The 18,778-nt window shown below is 41.2% G+C and overlaps 2 protein-coding genes across 4 annotated transcripts; both read right to left on the bottom strand.

The window, feature by feature from the left end:
- Positions 1-1,026: 1,026 nt before the first annotated feature.
- cunh19orf47 (chromosome unknown C19orf47 homolog) lies at positions 1,027-9,196 on the bottom strand. The gene is made up of 8 exons (XM_069668021.1): positions 9,178-9,196; positions 8,180-8,267; positions 7,713-7,827; positions 7,399-7,480; positions 4,789-4,914; positions 4,514-4,663; positions 3,047-3,120; positions 1,027-2,953 (listed from the first exon to the last, which is right to left on the bottom strand). Exons 1-8 carry the CDS (start codon positions 9,194-9,196, stop codon positions 2,423-2,425), a joined length of 1,185 nt encoding a protein of 394 aa, XP_069524122.1. The 3' UTR covers positions 1,027-2,422.
- Positions 9,197-9,986: 790 nt separating this feature from the next.
- On the bottom strand, positions 9,987-18,528 carry fosb (FBJ murine osteosarcoma viral oncogene homolog B). Of its 3 annotated transcripts, none has more exons than XM_069668018.1 (5): positions 18,298-18,528; positions 17,799-17,986; positions 16,002-16,385; positions 15,535-15,642; positions 9,987-15,110 (listed from the first exon to the last, which is right to left on the bottom strand). In XM_069668018.1, the coding sequence occupies exons 1-5, from the start codon at positions 18,359-18,361 to the stop codon at positions 14,511-14,513; spliced, it is 1,344 nt and encodes a 447-aa protein (XP_069524119.1). In that variant the 5' UTR covers positions 18,362-18,528; the 3' UTR covers positions 9,987-14,510. The 3 variants fall into 3 exon arrangements, with proteins under 3 accessions (XP_069524119.1, XP_069524120.1, XP_069524121.1); XM_069668019.1 differs by having other exon boundaries at positions 16,032-16,385; XM_069668020.1 differs by having other exon boundaries at positions 17,799-18,044; positions 18,298-18,384.
- Between the last annotated feature and the right edge of the window lie 250 nt (positions 18,529-18,778).

Here is an 18,778-nt window from a genome sequence, read left to right as displayed (position 1 = left end):
GATTCAGCTTTTACTTCAATTGACACCCCCTCTATGAACATCAGATTATGGCAAAACAGGAGCGATGACTTCAGATGATAAGGTTTTCAAGGAGATGCAGACGGACAGCAGGAGGCTGCAGGGACCTGAGGAGAAAGAGGAGGAGGGAGAGAGCGACCTCAAGGGGAAATCATTTCAATTACAGCTGCAGAATACCAACCAATTATCTCGTCTTTTAGCGATTGATAGACACGTTATACACGTTATATTCCCTGATCTTTGGAATGTTGCAACCTTATTTCCGCATCTTGCGTCTGTGAGGTGTGACTCATCTGATTCATGAACAGCAGAGGAAAGCCTCACCTGAGGTTAACTCTGTCCAGCAGCAGGCTCTCCTCAGTGAGTCATGTAAACATCTGTAGTTTCATATCCATACTAGCTCCCTGTGACCTACAATGTATCATCTCCTTCTGGGTAAACTGTGATTTGATTTAAACTACCATATGGAAAAAATATGTATGAATAATTCATTTGCCTTATTTCAAAGCTACATGCTGAAGCCTTGTATCTTTTTCAACTTAAGGTGTTCATTATCACACCAATGCACAAACCAGTGAACCATTTTGTACCTACAATGCCTCCTTGGAGATAATAGTGATAAAGAAAAGACACAAGGTGGCTGTATGTGCCATGTGTGTTATTTGTACTGATGAGGAATAAGGATGTAAATGAAATTTTAAGTCAGAAAATTTAGTTTAAAGCTGCATTTCCTGGTTGCAGCTCTATATAATCATCCTCTGATAAAGCATCATTCACATAACCCTCTGACTGATTATCCAACATTATGCAGCAGCTCCCTCACTGAGAGAGGCGTGAGAGTTTAACAAGTGTATTGATCAGCTTCATGTTCCCAGGGGAAAATAAATATTGACTTTACTGTATTGTCAATACTTGAAAGAGTTGCAAAGTACTTTTTCTGCCAAAGACATGCATTGTAAATGTCTCCTTTTGAGACAACAAAGAGGACACCAAAACACGTTTGCACCCTTTTCCTCTTTTAATTATTTCCCAAGCACAAATTCAGGGTTTTTCCTTAATATCTTTAAAAAAAATCATGACAATTCTTGTTGTGTGTTGCACTACTTTGTTCTTTAAAACAATAAAAAGTCCTTAACGTGGATTTAAACGCTCAATATTTACAGTGTAACAAAGTTCTGGTGTGAAGTCTGAAAGACCAAAACAGTACACGGGTGTGAATGACCCATACTGGGTAAAAGTGAACTACCTACTGAGACCCCTAACGTGGCCCCCCTGACACCAGGCCTGATGGCATCTCTGAGTTTCTTACATGAATACATGATACAAGAATGTCCACATAGAAAAATATGCAACAGAACAGGTTCTGTGCTGCTCCAAATCAAATCTAACAAATCTATACATTGCATTTCAAAATAAACAATATTCTCGTGACCCAGCCTTCAAGTAGGGTGTGGTAGAAAATGTTCAGTACTATGGTAGAAAAGTTGACATGCGCGTCTTTAGGTCGGAGGTGTGAACTTCTATTCGACAAAGCGCAGAAGAAGAGGTGCAGTGCTTTGTTATGACACTCAAGTGTTCAGAGAGGTTGTTCTGTGTGACTATTCGAGTTTCGATTTTACACACTTAAATAAAGAAGCCTTTCATCTGCACTTTCGCATATCTTCTACTTTTAAAACACGATACAGGAGGTAATTATGAGGTGTTGAAGGTAATAAGAAGTAGAAAGATTTAACCATCATCTCACGGCATGTCTTACACCTGACTGCTTTCCTTTTTTCACTTGAAGAATGAACTTAAATTGCCTGAAGTGTAAAAAAAACTTCTTACCTTTTGCACTCTTTCCTACTTTGTATAAAAACTGTTACAGAGCAGAAAGTTTTATCTAATTTAACATTTTAGTTGGCTTTCTGGCAAATTTCATTTACACCTATTCAACTGTTTTCGTTCAGGAGGATTCTCTAAAAAGGCAGCAGCAGCAGACGTGGAGTTACAGGGTAAAATTAAAACCACCAGTATGGCAGCTCGGTTGACATCATGCTCATGCTTTAAGCTCACGTATATAGCTAAATATATATATTTTTAAATGATATACGGCAGACATGATAAATAGCTTTTGGGTCGAGCAACATAACATACAGAGGACTTTGAGTCCTCAAATTAAAAGCTTGGACACTTAAACAAAAAGGTGTATTTTTCTCAATGGCAGCATGTTTAAGTGTATAAAAACATCTACCTTTATCTTAGACTAAGCAGCATTAAATGTGTCCATACACTCAGGCTGAAACAACAACAAAAAAAGAAAACACTCCAATCTGCAGTCCTGCATGTCGCCAGGATACGTCGCAAAAAGGGGGTGATACAAATTCTATAAAGGACGTGTAGAAAGAGTCTGGATAATTTCAGGTTAGGTTCTCTTGCTGCCCAGTCTTTTAAAAACACTGACCGCCCCGATGTCCATCTGGGCCCCTAAGGCTTCTGCTCCTGCAGCCCCGGTGCTGCTGCTCACCTTGGGACTCGCTATGGTCAGTCTCTCCTGAGCTCGCGGCCTGGTGCTCGTCACCCGGTTGTCTTGTGTGTCAGCAGGCGGAGGCGACACAGCTGTGCTCGGGTGTGTGGTGGGGAGCTTGCCCAGTCTTTGAAGCACACTGATCTTGGCAGGGGGGAGACCATTAGGAGAAGAGGAGGAGGAGGTGGGAGTGTCAGAGGGAGGTAGTTTGAATTTCCCCCCCAGGCGCCGCAGGGTGGTCGGAGCAGGTTTGGCGGCTGGCTCTTTCCTCTGTGAGGACGGGGCTCTCTTAAGAACGCCAGCATACTGGAGGACGGAGCCTTCTCCGTCACTGTCGTCCTTGTCGTCCACATCCATGTTTGCAACCATTTTGCCTGGCCTCTGCCCCTCTTCCCCCCCTCTGTCCAGCCGACTGAACACACCGGTGGGCTGCCAAACATGAGCATCATGAGCACAGAATTCTTCATGCCTACATGCAATCCAATCCAAAGTGAGCTATTACAATATACTGACAGGTCTCACCTTGTTATTGCTTGTTGTTGTGTCTGCTTTTGATTCGGCACCAAGTCGCGCAAACACAGAGGTGCGTTTCGAACCTTTTAAAAGGAGGAGAACATTATGGGGTTAGAACTTTCTACATAAAAGACTGATAGGTTTGGGCCATGTTTTAATAATTAGCCATAAAAAATAAAAGATTCTATGTGATCCTCACAGATGGATACAAAATCTCTCCTCTAGAGTTGTGCTTAACCCACGCTATTTAGAGACAAATCTGCTGTATAGGGTCTTGCAGTGTGCACCAGTCAACATTTAAGAAGTATAATTTAATAGTTTGTAATGCAACAGTTAGCTAGCTCTACTGGTTAATAGACAAAAAATAAACTGAGTTTGATCATGAAGCCTGATGCTCCTCTACAGCTCTGTGTGAAATATAAGAACAACACAGCAGACTGGAGTCTCTGTTGACAGTGACAGACAGAAAGATCTGCGTGATTAACACACAGATCCAAGTTATTAAACATCTGTGTCCTCCCCGCGCTGCATTATTATAAACTATGATGACCTGATCGCAGGTTACAGCTCCTGCTAGTGTCATTCACAGCATGTGGAAACGTACTTTATACTTTATAGTGTGCGATGAAATATGGACAGATGGCGATCTTATTGAGCCAGGTACAGAGCATGCGAAACACACAGATGTGTGTTATATCTGCTCATCTCCTAACGTCTGTGGTTAAAAAGGAAAAACATAATTTGAATACTGATTTTGGCCATCAATTACCATGGCAACGATTGAAGCTTCGAAGCATTCAGGTCAGCCCGAGAAGCCCCCAAATTAAAAAGGGGCTATATGTAAGATTTTACATGTATTCATCAATTAGATATCATTTTTTATTGCCAATGTATGAAGGGATAGTAGAGGAACTGATAAATTGAGACCTTCTCCAACTACCTCCACTGCCCCTAACAACCTGTGGGCTGATTTTTATGTAAAGCACTAGGGACGGTTTTTCCTCGATACAAGAGGAAATTGGGGAGTCAATTTTTCAGTTCCTCTACTATCCCTTCACACAATGGCAATAAAAAAGGATATCCAATTGATGAATACATATGAAATCTTACATATAGCCCCTTTAAAAGCTTTCAGAAGCCAACATGACAAAGAGCGTGTTAGGGCTATTTTTTCTTTCATCTAATAAGTAGAGAGAGATCACACTGGAGAACATACATGACATGCAAACAGACTTTATGGTCAGGAAAATTAAGGTGATGTGAAACAAAACACTAGCACAGTTTGAAAGAGAGACCAGTTGTTGTAACAAAAGAAAGTGTTAGTAAAAGGGGGTTAGATTATGACAGTTTGTCAGCCTGTCACCTGATTAGTTTTAGTATGAAATAAGTTGCTCATTAAGTTTAGTATTGATTAGCCTTCATGGGAAACAGCATTATTGGAGCGAGTTGTCGGCGAGGCCACTAGATCAGGCCTACCTTTCTTGGCCTGCTGGGCCAGGATGCGGCGTGTACGAGGCGTGGTGCCTTTGGGCATGTTGATGATGTACTTGCCTTCCATCTCAGCTGTCACACGTCGGCGCTTCACTGCTTGCGAACCGTTCCCTTCATCAGCTGGCTGACTTACAACTGACAAACAAAGTGGTGGGTACAGGAGGATTAAACAGAGGTAAAAAGAGAGATGGGGCTCATGGCTCCAGAGGGACAGGAAATAAGGGATTGGTGGGGTGAAAGAAACGGCCTTTGATATCTACCTGCTTTGCTGCTCTTGTTCCCTTGCATATTGGACACTGTGACGGACAACCGGTTGTCAGGTCGACGTGCTGGAGTGGCTGGCGGGGAGTCATTGCTCAAAGCGTTGGCAATCATACGAGTGGCAGCTGAGAAAAAATAGAAAAAAGGAGGTGTTATTTAGCTCGTTTCCTATAGGAACTCCAAGAACTTGTCACGTTCTGTCCCCAAGAGCAGATCAGAGGACAGCTGGGCTTCGGAGTTGTCATCTGAAATGTGGGAGACCTTTCTAGACACGCCAAAATTAAAAGTGTGCAATAGAGAAAACTTTGAACACGTTGTGAGGAACTGAAACATTACACAACGTGCCAGTGGAGCCGACCGCATGATGCGGTTTGTTCTGGTTACATTAGATTAGGCTGATGTGCTTTTATTTCCTAATGAAGTCAATGTATTATGCTCCATTGCTTGACATAACAATGACAAACAGACTCAGTAACAAATGTTTTGCACATCTTTAGTCTCTTTTAGGCTACATCTCAAAACAGAGACAGCACTCCAGGGTCCATCACATGTTAGCTTGACACTCGTTCTTGCAAATAGATTGTGTAAGTTTTGACAGAAGTGATGACTTCTTACCGTAAAGAACGGAACTTCACTTGCTTTATAAAGTCACAACAGCTGAACTTGACAATTACACTGCCTGTCTTGTGGCTACCTCACAACAAAAGCCACCCCATGTTTTTTAATGAGAAGAAGCAGTAGAACAAAATGTGCAGTTTGCATTAGCAGTACTGTAACACAGCTCTGCAACGGCTCATGGAGCTTTATCAGCAAAGAGATGAAGTGATTGTGAATGAAGTGATTTAACGGAATCACATAAAAAGTGCAGCCTACCAGAAAAAATGAGAACTCTCTAGTTTGCTCAAAAGGGGAAAAAGACAAGAGGCAGGGAGCAGCTGAGGGCACCGAGATTCAGAGAGGGTCTACTACAGTGTAGAAATGGAGAATATGAAAGAAACAATCAACCAGCATTATATTGAATTGAAGGCCTTGGAGAGGGAAAGGGACACTTTGCTTCAAGAAATAGATCCCATAAAATGAATAATTGCACTGATGAGTGCATGGCTGAGAAGGCAGAAGAGTGTCTATTAGAAAACAAAGGGAGTATGCATAAAGAAAGCAATTTTAACTGTTGATTCATGAAGACAACAATCTCCCTCGATTAGTTAGACAATGCAGCTACAAATGAGATACAATGAGAATTACTTCAAGTTCAAAGATGTGTCTGAGAAGGGTGACGCTCAGAGACGCAGCAGAAGGACAAAATTCAGGAAAATGACTCATCTGTGCAGAACAAAAATAACGCCCGTGTCCAGGAAGAGCTCTGAGCAGGACAACATTGTCTGTCAAGTAACATAAAACTTTGAAGGGAAGCTCCAAACAGAGGGTCGAGTGACTGGGTCTGCTTGGGCCTAAACTTGAAGTTGTTGAGAGTCACAACAAGCTCATAAGAAAAGAGGTGGAGCAGCTTAAACTATATACTATGCAAGCACATGGCTGAGAAGAAAAAGAGGCTCTGCTCTACAAAACATAATTCAGGAGTTCGAAAACTAAATGGATTTGTGTAAAAATAGGTAGCTGGAGGGCTTTCTGGAGAAGGTCTTCAACCGAGAAATAAACGACCTTAGACAGTGTGATGAGGAACTTATGTCTCTCCAAGCATGAAAGAAGGAAAATGCAGTCTACTTTCCAGAGATACAAGACCTGAAACTGTGCTATGAAGGAAAAACCTTGAGCATTCAAAATTAACAGATCATAAGAGGCTATTGCTGTTACAAACTCAAAGATTTAAATTTTGTGCTATTGGGTTAGGGTTAGGCGCCTCCCACTGGCAATAATCAGTAACTAAGAGAGCAGTCTTCCGATTTAACCAGACGTCTACGGCTGGCTCTCTTTGTCATGGTTCTAACTAGTTAGTAGACTGTTTGACTTAATCTGAGCGTTGAATTTGTTTCTTTTTCTTTGGATTTTCACTTATTTTTGAAGTTGTATCTGTAGTCATCGATCTTTTGTTTGTTTGTTCAGCCATAGTAGATTACTGTTTACTCGCAATGCTTATCGAGACCGGAAAAGCAGCCACTTAGCTAATCCCCCTGCACTGTCTGATAGACCAACCACTGCTGGGTGATGGAAAACACGTCACTAAATGGGCGTCGCTTGTGACCTTTTCCGCGAATGTCACCACCAACACCGAGTTCATAAAAATACGATATACTGCAAATGCAAAGGCTTTCATCAGGTGGCCATAGGCTCAATCACCATTGTGTTACCTCATTCGGTGATAGATAGTGACTAGTCTGAGATTGTTACTTTAAGGAAAAACAGTTAAGACAATTGTATTTCACTGTCACAAATGGTGCAGGTCTAAGCCTGGTTTCCTGTTATCACAGAAAATGTATCAAAATAAATATTTCACTTTTTTGAGAAGAATAAATGGACAACACAACAACCATGAGTGCTATATTGTTAGCCATTTTCTAAAATACCCTTTTCCCCACTGACCATTTTGCTGTGAATCCTTACGATGTATGACAGTGAAGATCAATTGTATTTAAGATGTAGATACTTACGAGTATTGGCAGTTCTTCTAAGCTCAGCTTTAACACTGGTCTGTCCTGAGGAGATGGCTTCTGTGGCCATTTTGCACATGTCCTGGTAAGAGAGTAAAAATTACAGAGATTATACAAACTCACAGTGTACAGCGAATCACTGACCTGACAGCAGCAACTTCAAAAGACATTCCTTCTCCATGACTGCATTCATAACAATAGAGGAGATATTACAGGGCTGATTTGTTTCTACATGCCTGCACCAGTGACAATGCAGCATCCATTAGAAAACGTTTCATTACTGAGGAACGTGAAAATGTCGAATCCGATCTTACCTGTCTGTAAACCTGCTTGGCATGTTTAAGAATGGCAATGATGTCGCCAATGACTGTAATGCCGAGGTCCATCATGATGTCTTTACTGAGGTCCATCAACATGTTCTTGTTAATTCTGCAGTGACAAGAAAAATAGTTACTATTGTATGCTAAATTCATGGCAAAAACATAAGGTTTTTGGTTTCTCAGAAAATGTTGTTCTGAATACTATGTTTTTGTATCTCACTTTGTCATTTAAGATGAAAAATATGTTATCTTTTAGTGTGTCTTTAAGACTAACTCCCTGAGACTGAAACTAATTGGTTAAACCAATAAGTTTATCACAATGACATGGTTCAGTTAATGAAAGAGACAGTCACAACTTAGTTACGATCTATGGTGAGGGTGCAAAGGAAACTTGCATGATCACAGAACAACACACTGTGGCTATAATGTGCTATATTAAAGAAAAGGAAGCACAAGATTACCTGTTGTCCACAAAGGAGACTGCATAAGTAACTGCGAGGCCGGCCGGGATCCCAGCATCCTTAAAAAATTGGATCCACTCTGAGGTGGCTATGGAAAAAAAACATCAATCACATGCCAGCAAGAATTTAATATAACTTAATCAACAACTAAACCACTGACACATTAACGATTAATTTAATTATTAAGCAGGAGCATGAGCAGGACTGCAACTAATGAATAAGACTGTAGGCTTCGGTGGGAGAGGGGCCTGGCACAAAACTGCCAGTGGGAGACATAAACCCGAGGAGACAGCAGCATGCTGAGGTCTAACACATGCTGACCACAGCCAGCTGGAGGTTATTTATAACACCAATTATGAAGTGTCGTCTTGTAGTTGGAGTTACAGATACAGGGTGATGGGTGCACAACAGCTGCCAGGACAATGGCTCAGTCCAACACGCTGTGACTAATACTGATGAACTCATAGCTACACAGAGACGAAACTCACACGGTGTCACTTTGACGTCTGACTAAGACAAATCCACTCATGATAGTCAAACATTTTCCATGAAAAAGGGAGCTAAATTTAGAATACACTCAATCGGGTGAGAAATAGAATTTTAAATCAGAGCTTGTTAGCTTGTGTTAGCATAAGACGACGGCATACAAACTCTACTCTCTCAAATATTAAAACAACGCACAGCTCAGAGCATAGTCCGCTCTTGACATGTGTTGTATTCATTTCAAGTTAAATCATACATAAAAGGGACCAAAGCAAGTCCGCCAACAGAACCGCCTGTGTTAGCATTCTGCATTAGCATTGTCTTAGCATCGAAGCTTCAGAATAACTTAAAAGACGCTTTCGGCCAAGAGCAACATGCGCTATAAATAAAACCGGTTTGAAAAACTCTACACAGAATTAATGCCGTGAATATGTGTAATATATAGAGTCAAGCACCGAAGTATTTCAATTGATGCTAAGCGGTAACGTTAGCTAGCCGGGCCTTTATGTTCTCACCTGTTGTCACGGACGCCATGTTTACAATGAACGTGTGGTGACGTCAAATACATCCGGAGAGCTCGCGCTGCTTCTGTGACGCAACTTCCCCCAGAACGCTCCAAAAAAAGTGTTGAGAAATGTTATGTATGGACGCTAGAGAGCAATACAGACCGCGTACTCGCACTGAATAACAACAGAACAACTCAGAAGACAACAGTGATTTTAATTACCGCGAGTTAATCTGAAAGTGTCAACTCTTTAATATTTTAACCGTAAGTGTCAGCTAGCATGTTAGCAAACGGTTGCCTCTGTACACTTCTAGCATTTACAGTGCAACACATGCTTACATTTGGAGACATGTTTCTGGCAACCTGACATATGTAAGTCCAATATTCACTCTCCCTTTGGCTCTGTTTTTGTCTCCACCAAGTCCTGAGAGAAATACTTCTGGTCACTAGTCAGCTAGTGCTAACTTTGTCTGCTGTTTGTTGTTGGGCAAGTAGCTTATATTTGGCCAAAAGAGTAAGCTTAAGAGTTCAATCTCGTGAGTTTATCACAATGACCCTTTGAACAAACAGGCAGTCATATGATATACTGTTAACATAGAGACAATAGTGATAATAGCCACTTACTTTTCTTTATTGTGTTTAAACCTTGACAATCTTGGCTTATGTCTGCCTGAGTATAGTGTTGGGTATGTTGTTTCCGACATTTGCCCATAAACAGCCTCTGCTCTGCTTTACACAACTTCACTAAAGAATTGATAGGGAATTTTGTGGACTTCTCAATTAATCAAACATAATCATGAAATTAAATGAGAACAAAGACAAAACTTAGGGCACTTTAAAACATGTACATACAAAACATGATACATTCTCACCCCCTGTAGTAAAATAACAATGATCAACATTACTTTTTTTGTTGTACAAAAAAATCATACACAAGTCAAAGAGCAGAGTAAAGATAGAGCATTTAAAATTGAGAGACATGTACATTAATAATATGTTGTTTATTTATGTAACTTTTTCACAAACTGGAAATGAATGGCATTTGGTCATATCATCATTAGGAGACAGCTCACCCAACCGTTGCAGTCTAGAAACCTTAAAAAAAACGTAATCATGTAAACTTGATAACAAAAAGAGCCAGAAGCTGAAATGTGGACACAGAGCAAAAACCACTAAAGCAAAATGGAAAAATTTCATACACTTTGGTCTCAAAATCAAACAAAAACAAATCATGAAAACAAGTAAATAGTACATTTTAGTGCTGTGCAGAAATCTAGCAAGTTTTGGTCAGTTGTTTACAATAAAATATATCCAATTTGATATCAGAGCACCTTCATGAGTTAGTTATGTAATTATTCACGAGTCTTAAATGACATCTATCATTGAAGTTTCTTTGGACCTTTTACTAATGTAGCATCAAAATGTATAAAATCATAAATCCTGTTTCCAGGAGTGACAAAATTGTAACCTTTGACCATAGAGGATGAAATAATTTTTAAAAAAGGATAAAACATTAAAAAGGGATTGATTGAAAAGAAGTTACATTGGCTTCTCTAAGTTGTTGGATACATTGTCAAACAGTTTTTTCATGAAGATTGTATCAAAACCAAATGTTGCCATAGTTCAGATAACTTTTAATATATTGTAACAAAAATTTAAAGCAATACATCATCATACTTGACATATAGTAGCAGTCAGTTTGAGCACTGCGTAATGTGCTACATTATGTTTATCCAAGAGGATAATAAGTATTGCATTTCATTTTAAATCAGATTATAAATGGGATTTGTGGAAAAATAAAAATACATAGCAACATTCACCTCAGCATAGAAAAATAGGAATGCTCTTACGCAGGTAACACTGACGTAGCCATTGTACAGTACAGGTAGGTGCAGGCAGTTTCTCTGTCTTTTAACTGGTAGCTAAATAATTCTCCTTTTCATTCTTTTTCACCTGAAAAAACCCATATGTGATTGCAATATAAAAAGATGAAAGAAAATTCGGACAACTTCAATAAAACCCAAGGCAAAGAAATTATATGATAGAATGAGTGTGCTGTGTGGTGATCAGGGGCGCATGTTTGTTGAGTGCAGGTACAGTACAGGGGCCCTCTGAGATCTGTTCGTCACACTTAAAGATGTAGCAGGCAAATTATGTTAACCTTTGATGAAATCATAGAGTGATTACTGCTGGGAATTCACTGTTAATGGCTTCTATTCTGAATAAAACGTCCTGAAGCGTAACCTTCCACCATTCATTGTGAAACTGCCTCGTCATTATAAGTAGCACCACAAATAACCTATATACATGAGAACTATTGAATATGTTTTATGCTTATTCTGACACACCAGAACATATTCTCATCACATTTGCATTTGGAGAGTAAATCAAAAGGCATCTCCAACATCTGTACAAACACAGTCATTAATTCAACATTTAAAAAAAATGAGGTCTGCCCATTTTCTGAACACCAGGAGCCACATTTGAAGAAGAATTTATATCATTTATCGTGCCATTGTTTTTGAATAAACATGTTTATTTATTGAAAATAAAGCTTCTTATCCATCAAATACAATCACAATAAATGTTTTATGTCAGTTAGACAACATATTAAGTACAGGAATGGATTAACATAATGTTAATATCAAGGCTTACACTGTGGTTATCCTTCAAACACACATTTCAGTTAGAAATAACAATGTTATTAATTGATATGTTTATACTGGACAGAAATGCATACTAGGTATGAAATACTTTGTCCTCAAATGAAACAGTTTAGTCATTCTGTTGTAGTCTGAACACTTTTAATACGTGTATTAACATTCAATCACTATTTTTTTTTTCCTCATTTTGCATCTGCTAAGGATCAAGTGGCATTAAGGTGTCAGTAGCATTAGGACAGACCTCACAGAGAAAAAACAAACAAACAAAACAAAGGCGTTACCACAACCTTCTTACATCATAACCATAAACATACATTGAATGTAACTTGGATAGTGCTTTATATTGTTTATAAAACATAAATACACATTGATAGAGGCAGTGACATCGTGCTTCATGTTGAGGGACAGGGCTGTACTTTAAATTTATTCGTTTTTTTTGTTCCTTTAGAAAAATATTCATTTTAAAACTAAACCTCAGTAACATCTTATCTTGTTCTTCATTGACAAAAATATCCCATTTAGATCTGCAAACATTCATACTTTACAATCATGGTACATACACTTATATATACATGTTACTTGTATATATGTATATGCATATAGACTTATAGTAAGTTTTTTTTATAGTGCACAACATGCCTCCAAAGTTGCCAAATGAAAATACAATAAAATAATGAAACGATTGTTACAAGGCAATAATAATAGTAACAGTTGTAAGGAAATTTCCCGGTTAAAAAAAAGAACAAAACAAAAAAAACAAGATACGGCAACAGTACAAATGAAAGCAGAGGTCTATGCAAAACAATCAAACACACAAACACACATAGACATTAAAATATAGAACAATTCTCACTCAAACATACAGGAAACAAGTTGTACAAATTCACAGGCAAAAAAAGGACGCTCACTCCTCGACATCAGCCCACATGTTCTCCCCTTTTTGTTTCCCGGTCTCGCTTTGTGCTCGCTCGCCAGCCACATCAACCTCAATAAAGAAAGAAATAAACGGGCCAGGTGCCTCAGAGTGGACGCACTCACAATAAAACGCACCCCCGCCTCGTCTCCGTGGAGAGAACAGGGGAGGTACAGAGACCACTGAGCCCAATGTTTAGAGGTTGTCTGAATCACTACAAAAAACGTCTCTCCTCTAAATAAAGGCATCGGTTCACATCTGATTGATTTTGAGCATAAACAGGGAGCTGCTGCGCCGCAACAAAACGTCTGTATCTTCAGTTCAGAGACTTCAAAGCGATGTTGTGAATCTGCGCATGTAGGCCCAGGGTGATGAGGCTCTGTGGTATGGAGGTGTTTTTACTGAGGTCACCCTTCCACACAGTTGGCAAGAGCATGATTTTTCCATTCTTTCTTTTTTTTTGCTTTGTTTTTAACATTTGGCTCTTTCTTTGTTTTCAGCATTTGGTTCCAGAAAAATCGATGGTTTGAATGGGCGTCATTCTTTTTATCCATCACCTCCCCATTTGAGTCTTTCCAACTTGGTCGCACTTCCTTCGTTAATTCCTGCTAAACCTCTCTCCATCCTCACTTTCAACCGGCCTCACATTTGTCTAATCATGGCATGAACATTGAAAAATGGCTCAGCAGAAGACAGCGGCATCTGTCTTGCATTTTGCGTTCATTGGTAATGCGTCTATGTGCATGTTATTTTAGTTTTTTAGCTGCTGTTCTCTGTAAGGATCCCCTCGGAGCAACACGCTCCAAGAAAATTCATCTTCTGAATGGGGGGGTTGCCTCCATGTCCGTGTATGAGAGGGTGCAAAAGGGCGTGTAAGTCTGGTTGTCATTCACTCAAGGTCCCAAGGGCTGGAGGGGGTCTTCGGGCTCTCGGGGGTCGAAGACTTCAGAGAGAGAGGGAGAAACATAGAGACAGAAGAGGAGAAACAGATGGGCAGAGATGGGTCGCATGGCAGGTAGGCAGACGTCAGAAGAAAGTTTTTTAAAAAACGAGAGAAGAAAGCACAAGATTTAGTGGCGGCTGGCACAATCAGATCCCCAACTTGCCAAAGTCCAAGCAGCAGATGAAGAAGCAGAGGGAGGTCGAGCAGATGAAGAGTTAGAGGTAAGCGAGAAATCAGCGTTCTGTCTCCCACAAGAAAAGACCCCGAATAAGGTGTCCTTCGTCCCTATTTCAGATTTGCACAAATACATTCAGCGAGAGGAAGAAGGGAGAAAAAGGATGGAAAAGGATGACAGCAAGAGCACTGGGCACCCGACAGAGGGAACAAGGTAGGGGAACTGGTGCGTGTTGGCATGTAAAGTGAGCCTGTGCTATCTGACTGGATGTACTGTACATGTTAAAGATTGAGAATATTCTTTGTGAAATAATCTGTTAATTCAGGCAATTTGGACTTGAATTTGTGACTCAGTATTATTCACATATCTTGTCCAGTTGCATGTATACTGATAATACAAAACAAGAAACTATGTATTGTTTAAGCTCAATGTTAAAGGTTAGATCTAATGTGCAACTATGTCTATGGCTCTTAATTGGAATGCATTTTAGAATCTGTAAACTTTTAACCAATCACAAAAGCGATTGTTTTTTTCTCAATCTGTCAGGCTGATACTGTAGGTACTGTGCATGTACTTGCCCCAGGCTCTACTTCCAGCAAGCGTATTGTGTGTGCGTGTTAATATGTGTGCGCGTGTGTCTGTCGGTCAGTCAGAGTGCCAGCAGCGAAGGCGAGTTCAGGGAATCAGATGACTGCTCGCTACTGCTGTTCCGCTGGTTGGCACTGACCCCGCAGGCTCCCTCTGGGTAGGTGAACACAAATGAAGATGTGTATGAGGTGTTGTAGCTGCCAATGGCCGCATCGTCATGGTTAACACCACCACCACCACTGTCGCTGGCCATAAGGCACGGCCCGCCTGGTGCTGGCTCACTCGAGCCATAGAAAGAACTAGAAAACTCTACCTCCTGCATCATCCCTGGCTGAGGCTGCGGCTGGACTTGCTGCTGCGGCTGAACCGGAGGCTGAGACTGTGCTGAAGATGGGTGGGCGGTGTAGGCAGGAGGCAGATAGAAAGTGTCCTCCTTCACAGACAAGCCCACAATGGAGACGGGAGGTTGTAAGGTCTGGGGAGCGAGCTGAGGCTGGACCAGAGGGAGCTGCGATGAGCCCTGCTGGGGTTGGTCCTGGTAGGGGATCTTGCAGTTAGGCTGGTGGGCCACCAAGACAAACTCCAGGCGCTCCTTCTCTTTCTGCAGCTCCGAGATCTCAGCTTCCAGCTCGGCCTTTTCCTCCTCCAGTATGTCAGTCTCCTGTGGGCAGGTACAGAGAATGAAAGAAACAAGGGCATCGGGATGGGAGAGAGGTGTGTGAAATGGGTAGAGGAGGGAAGAAGATGTGCAGCAGAAAGAGAGAGAGTGTTAGCGACTCCAAACCTCTACTTCAGTGTTTGTGTGGGTGAGTGTATCCATCCCAGCAGACACACTTTCTTTGTGTTGGATATGTAAGGTCGCTTATATAAAAGCACATTAATTTGGCCAAAATACCAAAGGTAGGATAGTCTGTCTTAAGGACTTTAATTGTCTTCACAACCGCTAAACACCTTATTACCATAATCCTCCCTCTTATACACATGCACACACTTATTAACACACTCTGTAATGTTATGGGAGGTAACACTAAGTGTGTAATTATAATCATTACTCATTCTGGCAGTTATAACAGGGCCAAGCTCACCGACTGCAGTCTATCCGTGAGTTCTCGTCTGCGGTTTCTGCATTTGGCGGCAGCAAGCTTGTTTCTCTCTCTCCGCACACGCCTCTTCTCCTCCTCCTCAGGTGTGAGCTAGGATGAAAAGGAAAATAATACAGCCGATTACAAAAAAGTTTTTTGTCTCTAGTTATGAAAATGTTGTTGTATTGTTGAAGCGACAGTAGAGGGCCCACAAGCTATGGTTGCATATTTGCCCTATTTTTAACATTTTCTTTACAATGTGTCTGCACCCTTTTCCCTGTTTAGAATGTCTTTGTTTATGAGATGGTCATACAGTAGACAGGAACTTGACCTTTTTTTTGTCTATTACTTATTCCCCTTAAGTGTTTGTGGATAGTACTGGATCAAATCTGTTGGCTCCCATGTTAATGATATACCTAAGCTTTGCACGTGAGGGTCAACAAGCAAACCGTTTAAACACACACACTTACTAACACACCAACATCTCCATCGTCACTCACAGACTCGTCTCGTGTACGGCGGCTACGGGTTCTGGACTGGCGCATGGGCCCTGGTGCTGGGCCTGGAGTTTCAGAACTTGGAGGGGTGAATCCAGACCCCGCAGAATAACTGGGGCCCGGCATGTCATATGGGTCAACCAGTGACACTGGTTGGGTCATGGTTGTGGTGCCAGTGGACCCACTCTGTCCAGAGGCCTGAGATGAGATGAGGGTCGGCTGAACCATCCACTGCAGGTCCTGACTGGTGGTGATGGCGGTGACGGTGGGCACGAATGAACCGGGCATTTCCCCTCCAACACTGGCCCCTGGCCCGCTGCCAACAATGCTCAAGCCAGCTCCTGCTGACACACACTCCTGAGAAGGAGACATGAATGCAAATGCAGTATTACAAACTATGCAACCACCACAGATCACTTCACACATTTAGACACACAGAGGCTGAAATACAGGCATTAACATTATAATAAATTCTATTAAAGGTCCTATTTTAGAGGGTTAAGTACTTAAAATTCCAGTAAAGATACATGGCATGGCATAAATCATACCTTGAGAATGTAATACTACGTAAAAATGCAGGTATTTTTATTAACTTTTTTAGTAACTTTACTTTGATATGAGAAATTGGTTTAAAATATGACAAATAGTTTTATTTTAATTATGTTAGTAGGCTATTATTAAGTGCAACCCTTGTATTCACTAGTTTTCAATGTTTGTTGCTATAGAGTCATAAGTTTGTCTAGTTATCAGAATATAGGTCAAAAAATACCCATAGAGAGCTCAAAGCTGCATCCTGTCTTTCTTTGTTTTATTTTAGACCCAAGGAAGAAAGTATCGACTTTCATTAATATTCATATTGGGTGTTATGACATTGGGACAGGCGGCTCTAAAAACGGCCTCCTCGACCAATCAGCGTCTCCCCCCTCCTTCTTCCTCCTCCCCCGTCACACCCCCGGTGTTCCCCTTGGCAACGCGACGTAGCACTCCAAAATAGAACAAGCATTTACGTCACGGCGAGGCCTGTGAGAGGAGAGCGGAGCGCGTGGAAGGAGAGAAGCGGGCAGTGGGGCGGGGCGGGGCTTCCGCGCTTACGTAGGAGAGTTCCAGGACTCTGTCATCCGTTCTGCGGCGTGCTGTAAACGGAGCACGTTGTCAAGGCTTGAGAACCGCTACTGGTCTCTCACAGAAACGCATAGAGGTAAATAGATATTTATTCTGCCGAAACAACAAACTATTGACATCGAACTGCAGGACGGTAGCAACTTAACGTAACACCAGAAGCATTAGAAAGAAAATAAAAAGCGTAAGGAAGAGCTGTTATAAGTAGGCTAAATAAGAGTCCGCATCATATATTAATTATGTATTTTAAATCTATAAATTACATTTTCAGTGCTCTGTATATGTCAGCCATTATATTTTATATGATTATAGCTATCATGCATATCTTATCTGCGGCTGGCCTAACAATGTTTTATATATCTTCAAACATAACACACATAACACATTTTAGGCTATGTTAGCCTTTTGGTTATCACAAAGCCCACATGCCATAAACAACACACATTGACCTATGGGGTGCTAAACTCCCCCACAAATATAGCCTTAGAATAAACCATATCAACAAAGTAACCATGAATTACACATTAATCAACATGCAGTTTATTCATCTGGAACAATGTTAGCATAGGAACATGCCCTAGTAAGACCTGTTGTATTTATTCAAAAAGCATATTTACATGCATTATTTAGCCTTAATAGTGCCTTACTCACCTGCGGAGCACTGGTGGTCGGCGGGCTCCCGAAGGAGTCCACGGAGGAAAGGTACTGTGACTCTATAGATGGAGACGAGCTTCCACGGGATCCGCTGTCTGGGTCACCGGGGAACCCTTGGTACATCTCCCCGGAGGGACCGAGAGAGAACGAGACACCTGCAGCTACCAGAGAGAGGGCGATGTCACCTGCAGCGACAGGGCAGCGGCACAACCAAGAAGATTACTACAAACCAGGTAGCCTATACTGTAAGGAGAGAATGACTGGTGTTAAATGCCAGCTGAATAGTTTGACAGTTTTAAAAAAGCATATAATGTGATATAAAAGATTTGCAATTCCACAACTTGTGAGCTTTATTAGCTACTTTTGCCTGCATAAATGCATCGATCATGGATTGGAATTACAAAAACAACTCCGGAAGAGAGTTTATAGTACCTTACGCGGCATGCTGAAAAAAGCAATAAGCTATCGAATATTAATTAGTACAATATTGACTTACCGTTGCTGATCTTTTTGTTATTCCCCGGTGAGATGCTCTTGGTTTCTTTCCAAAAAAGTTGCATGAAGAAGCTTAATCCAGTTCCCCGCGTTTAGGGGGAAAGTATCCAAGTTGATAAGAAGTCCTCTCGCTTAGCTTTAAATCCTCGGAGATCTCTTCTTCTGCCGGTCAATAATGCGATTATAGATCCATAAAGTCCGTTCACGGTACGCCGGTAGACGTTCGCCGGTATTACGGTGCACAGTAGCAGATCTTGTCTTATGAATGAATCCATCCTCCTCGAGTAGGCATTTCTAGCGTCGAAGTCCCGCCTCGGAGTTCCGCTGACGTACATGACCATATTTGTCCTTTGCTGTTGTGTTTGGTATCCTTGGTGACGTTGAGGGATTCCCTCTCCCACTAAAATGGACCAGAAGCTCACCTCGCCGACGGATAATAATAGATGGTTTTTTTTATACCATCATAAGCACGAGATATTTCT

The sequence above is a fragment of the Semicossyphus pulcher genome, unplaced genomic scaffold (assembly GCF_022749685.1).
Source record: "Semicossyphus pulcher isolate SPU_LCO1_2020_fin unplaced genomic scaffold, fSemPul1.0.p SCAF_19, whole genome shotgun sequence".
In the NCBI taxonomy this organism is placed as follows: Eukaryota; Metazoa; Chordata; class Actinopteri; order Labriformes; family Labridae; genus Semicossyphus; species Semicossyphus pulcher.
Note: the sequence above shows the minus strand (reverse complement) of the source record. Positions and strands in the feature narration are given on the sequence as shown.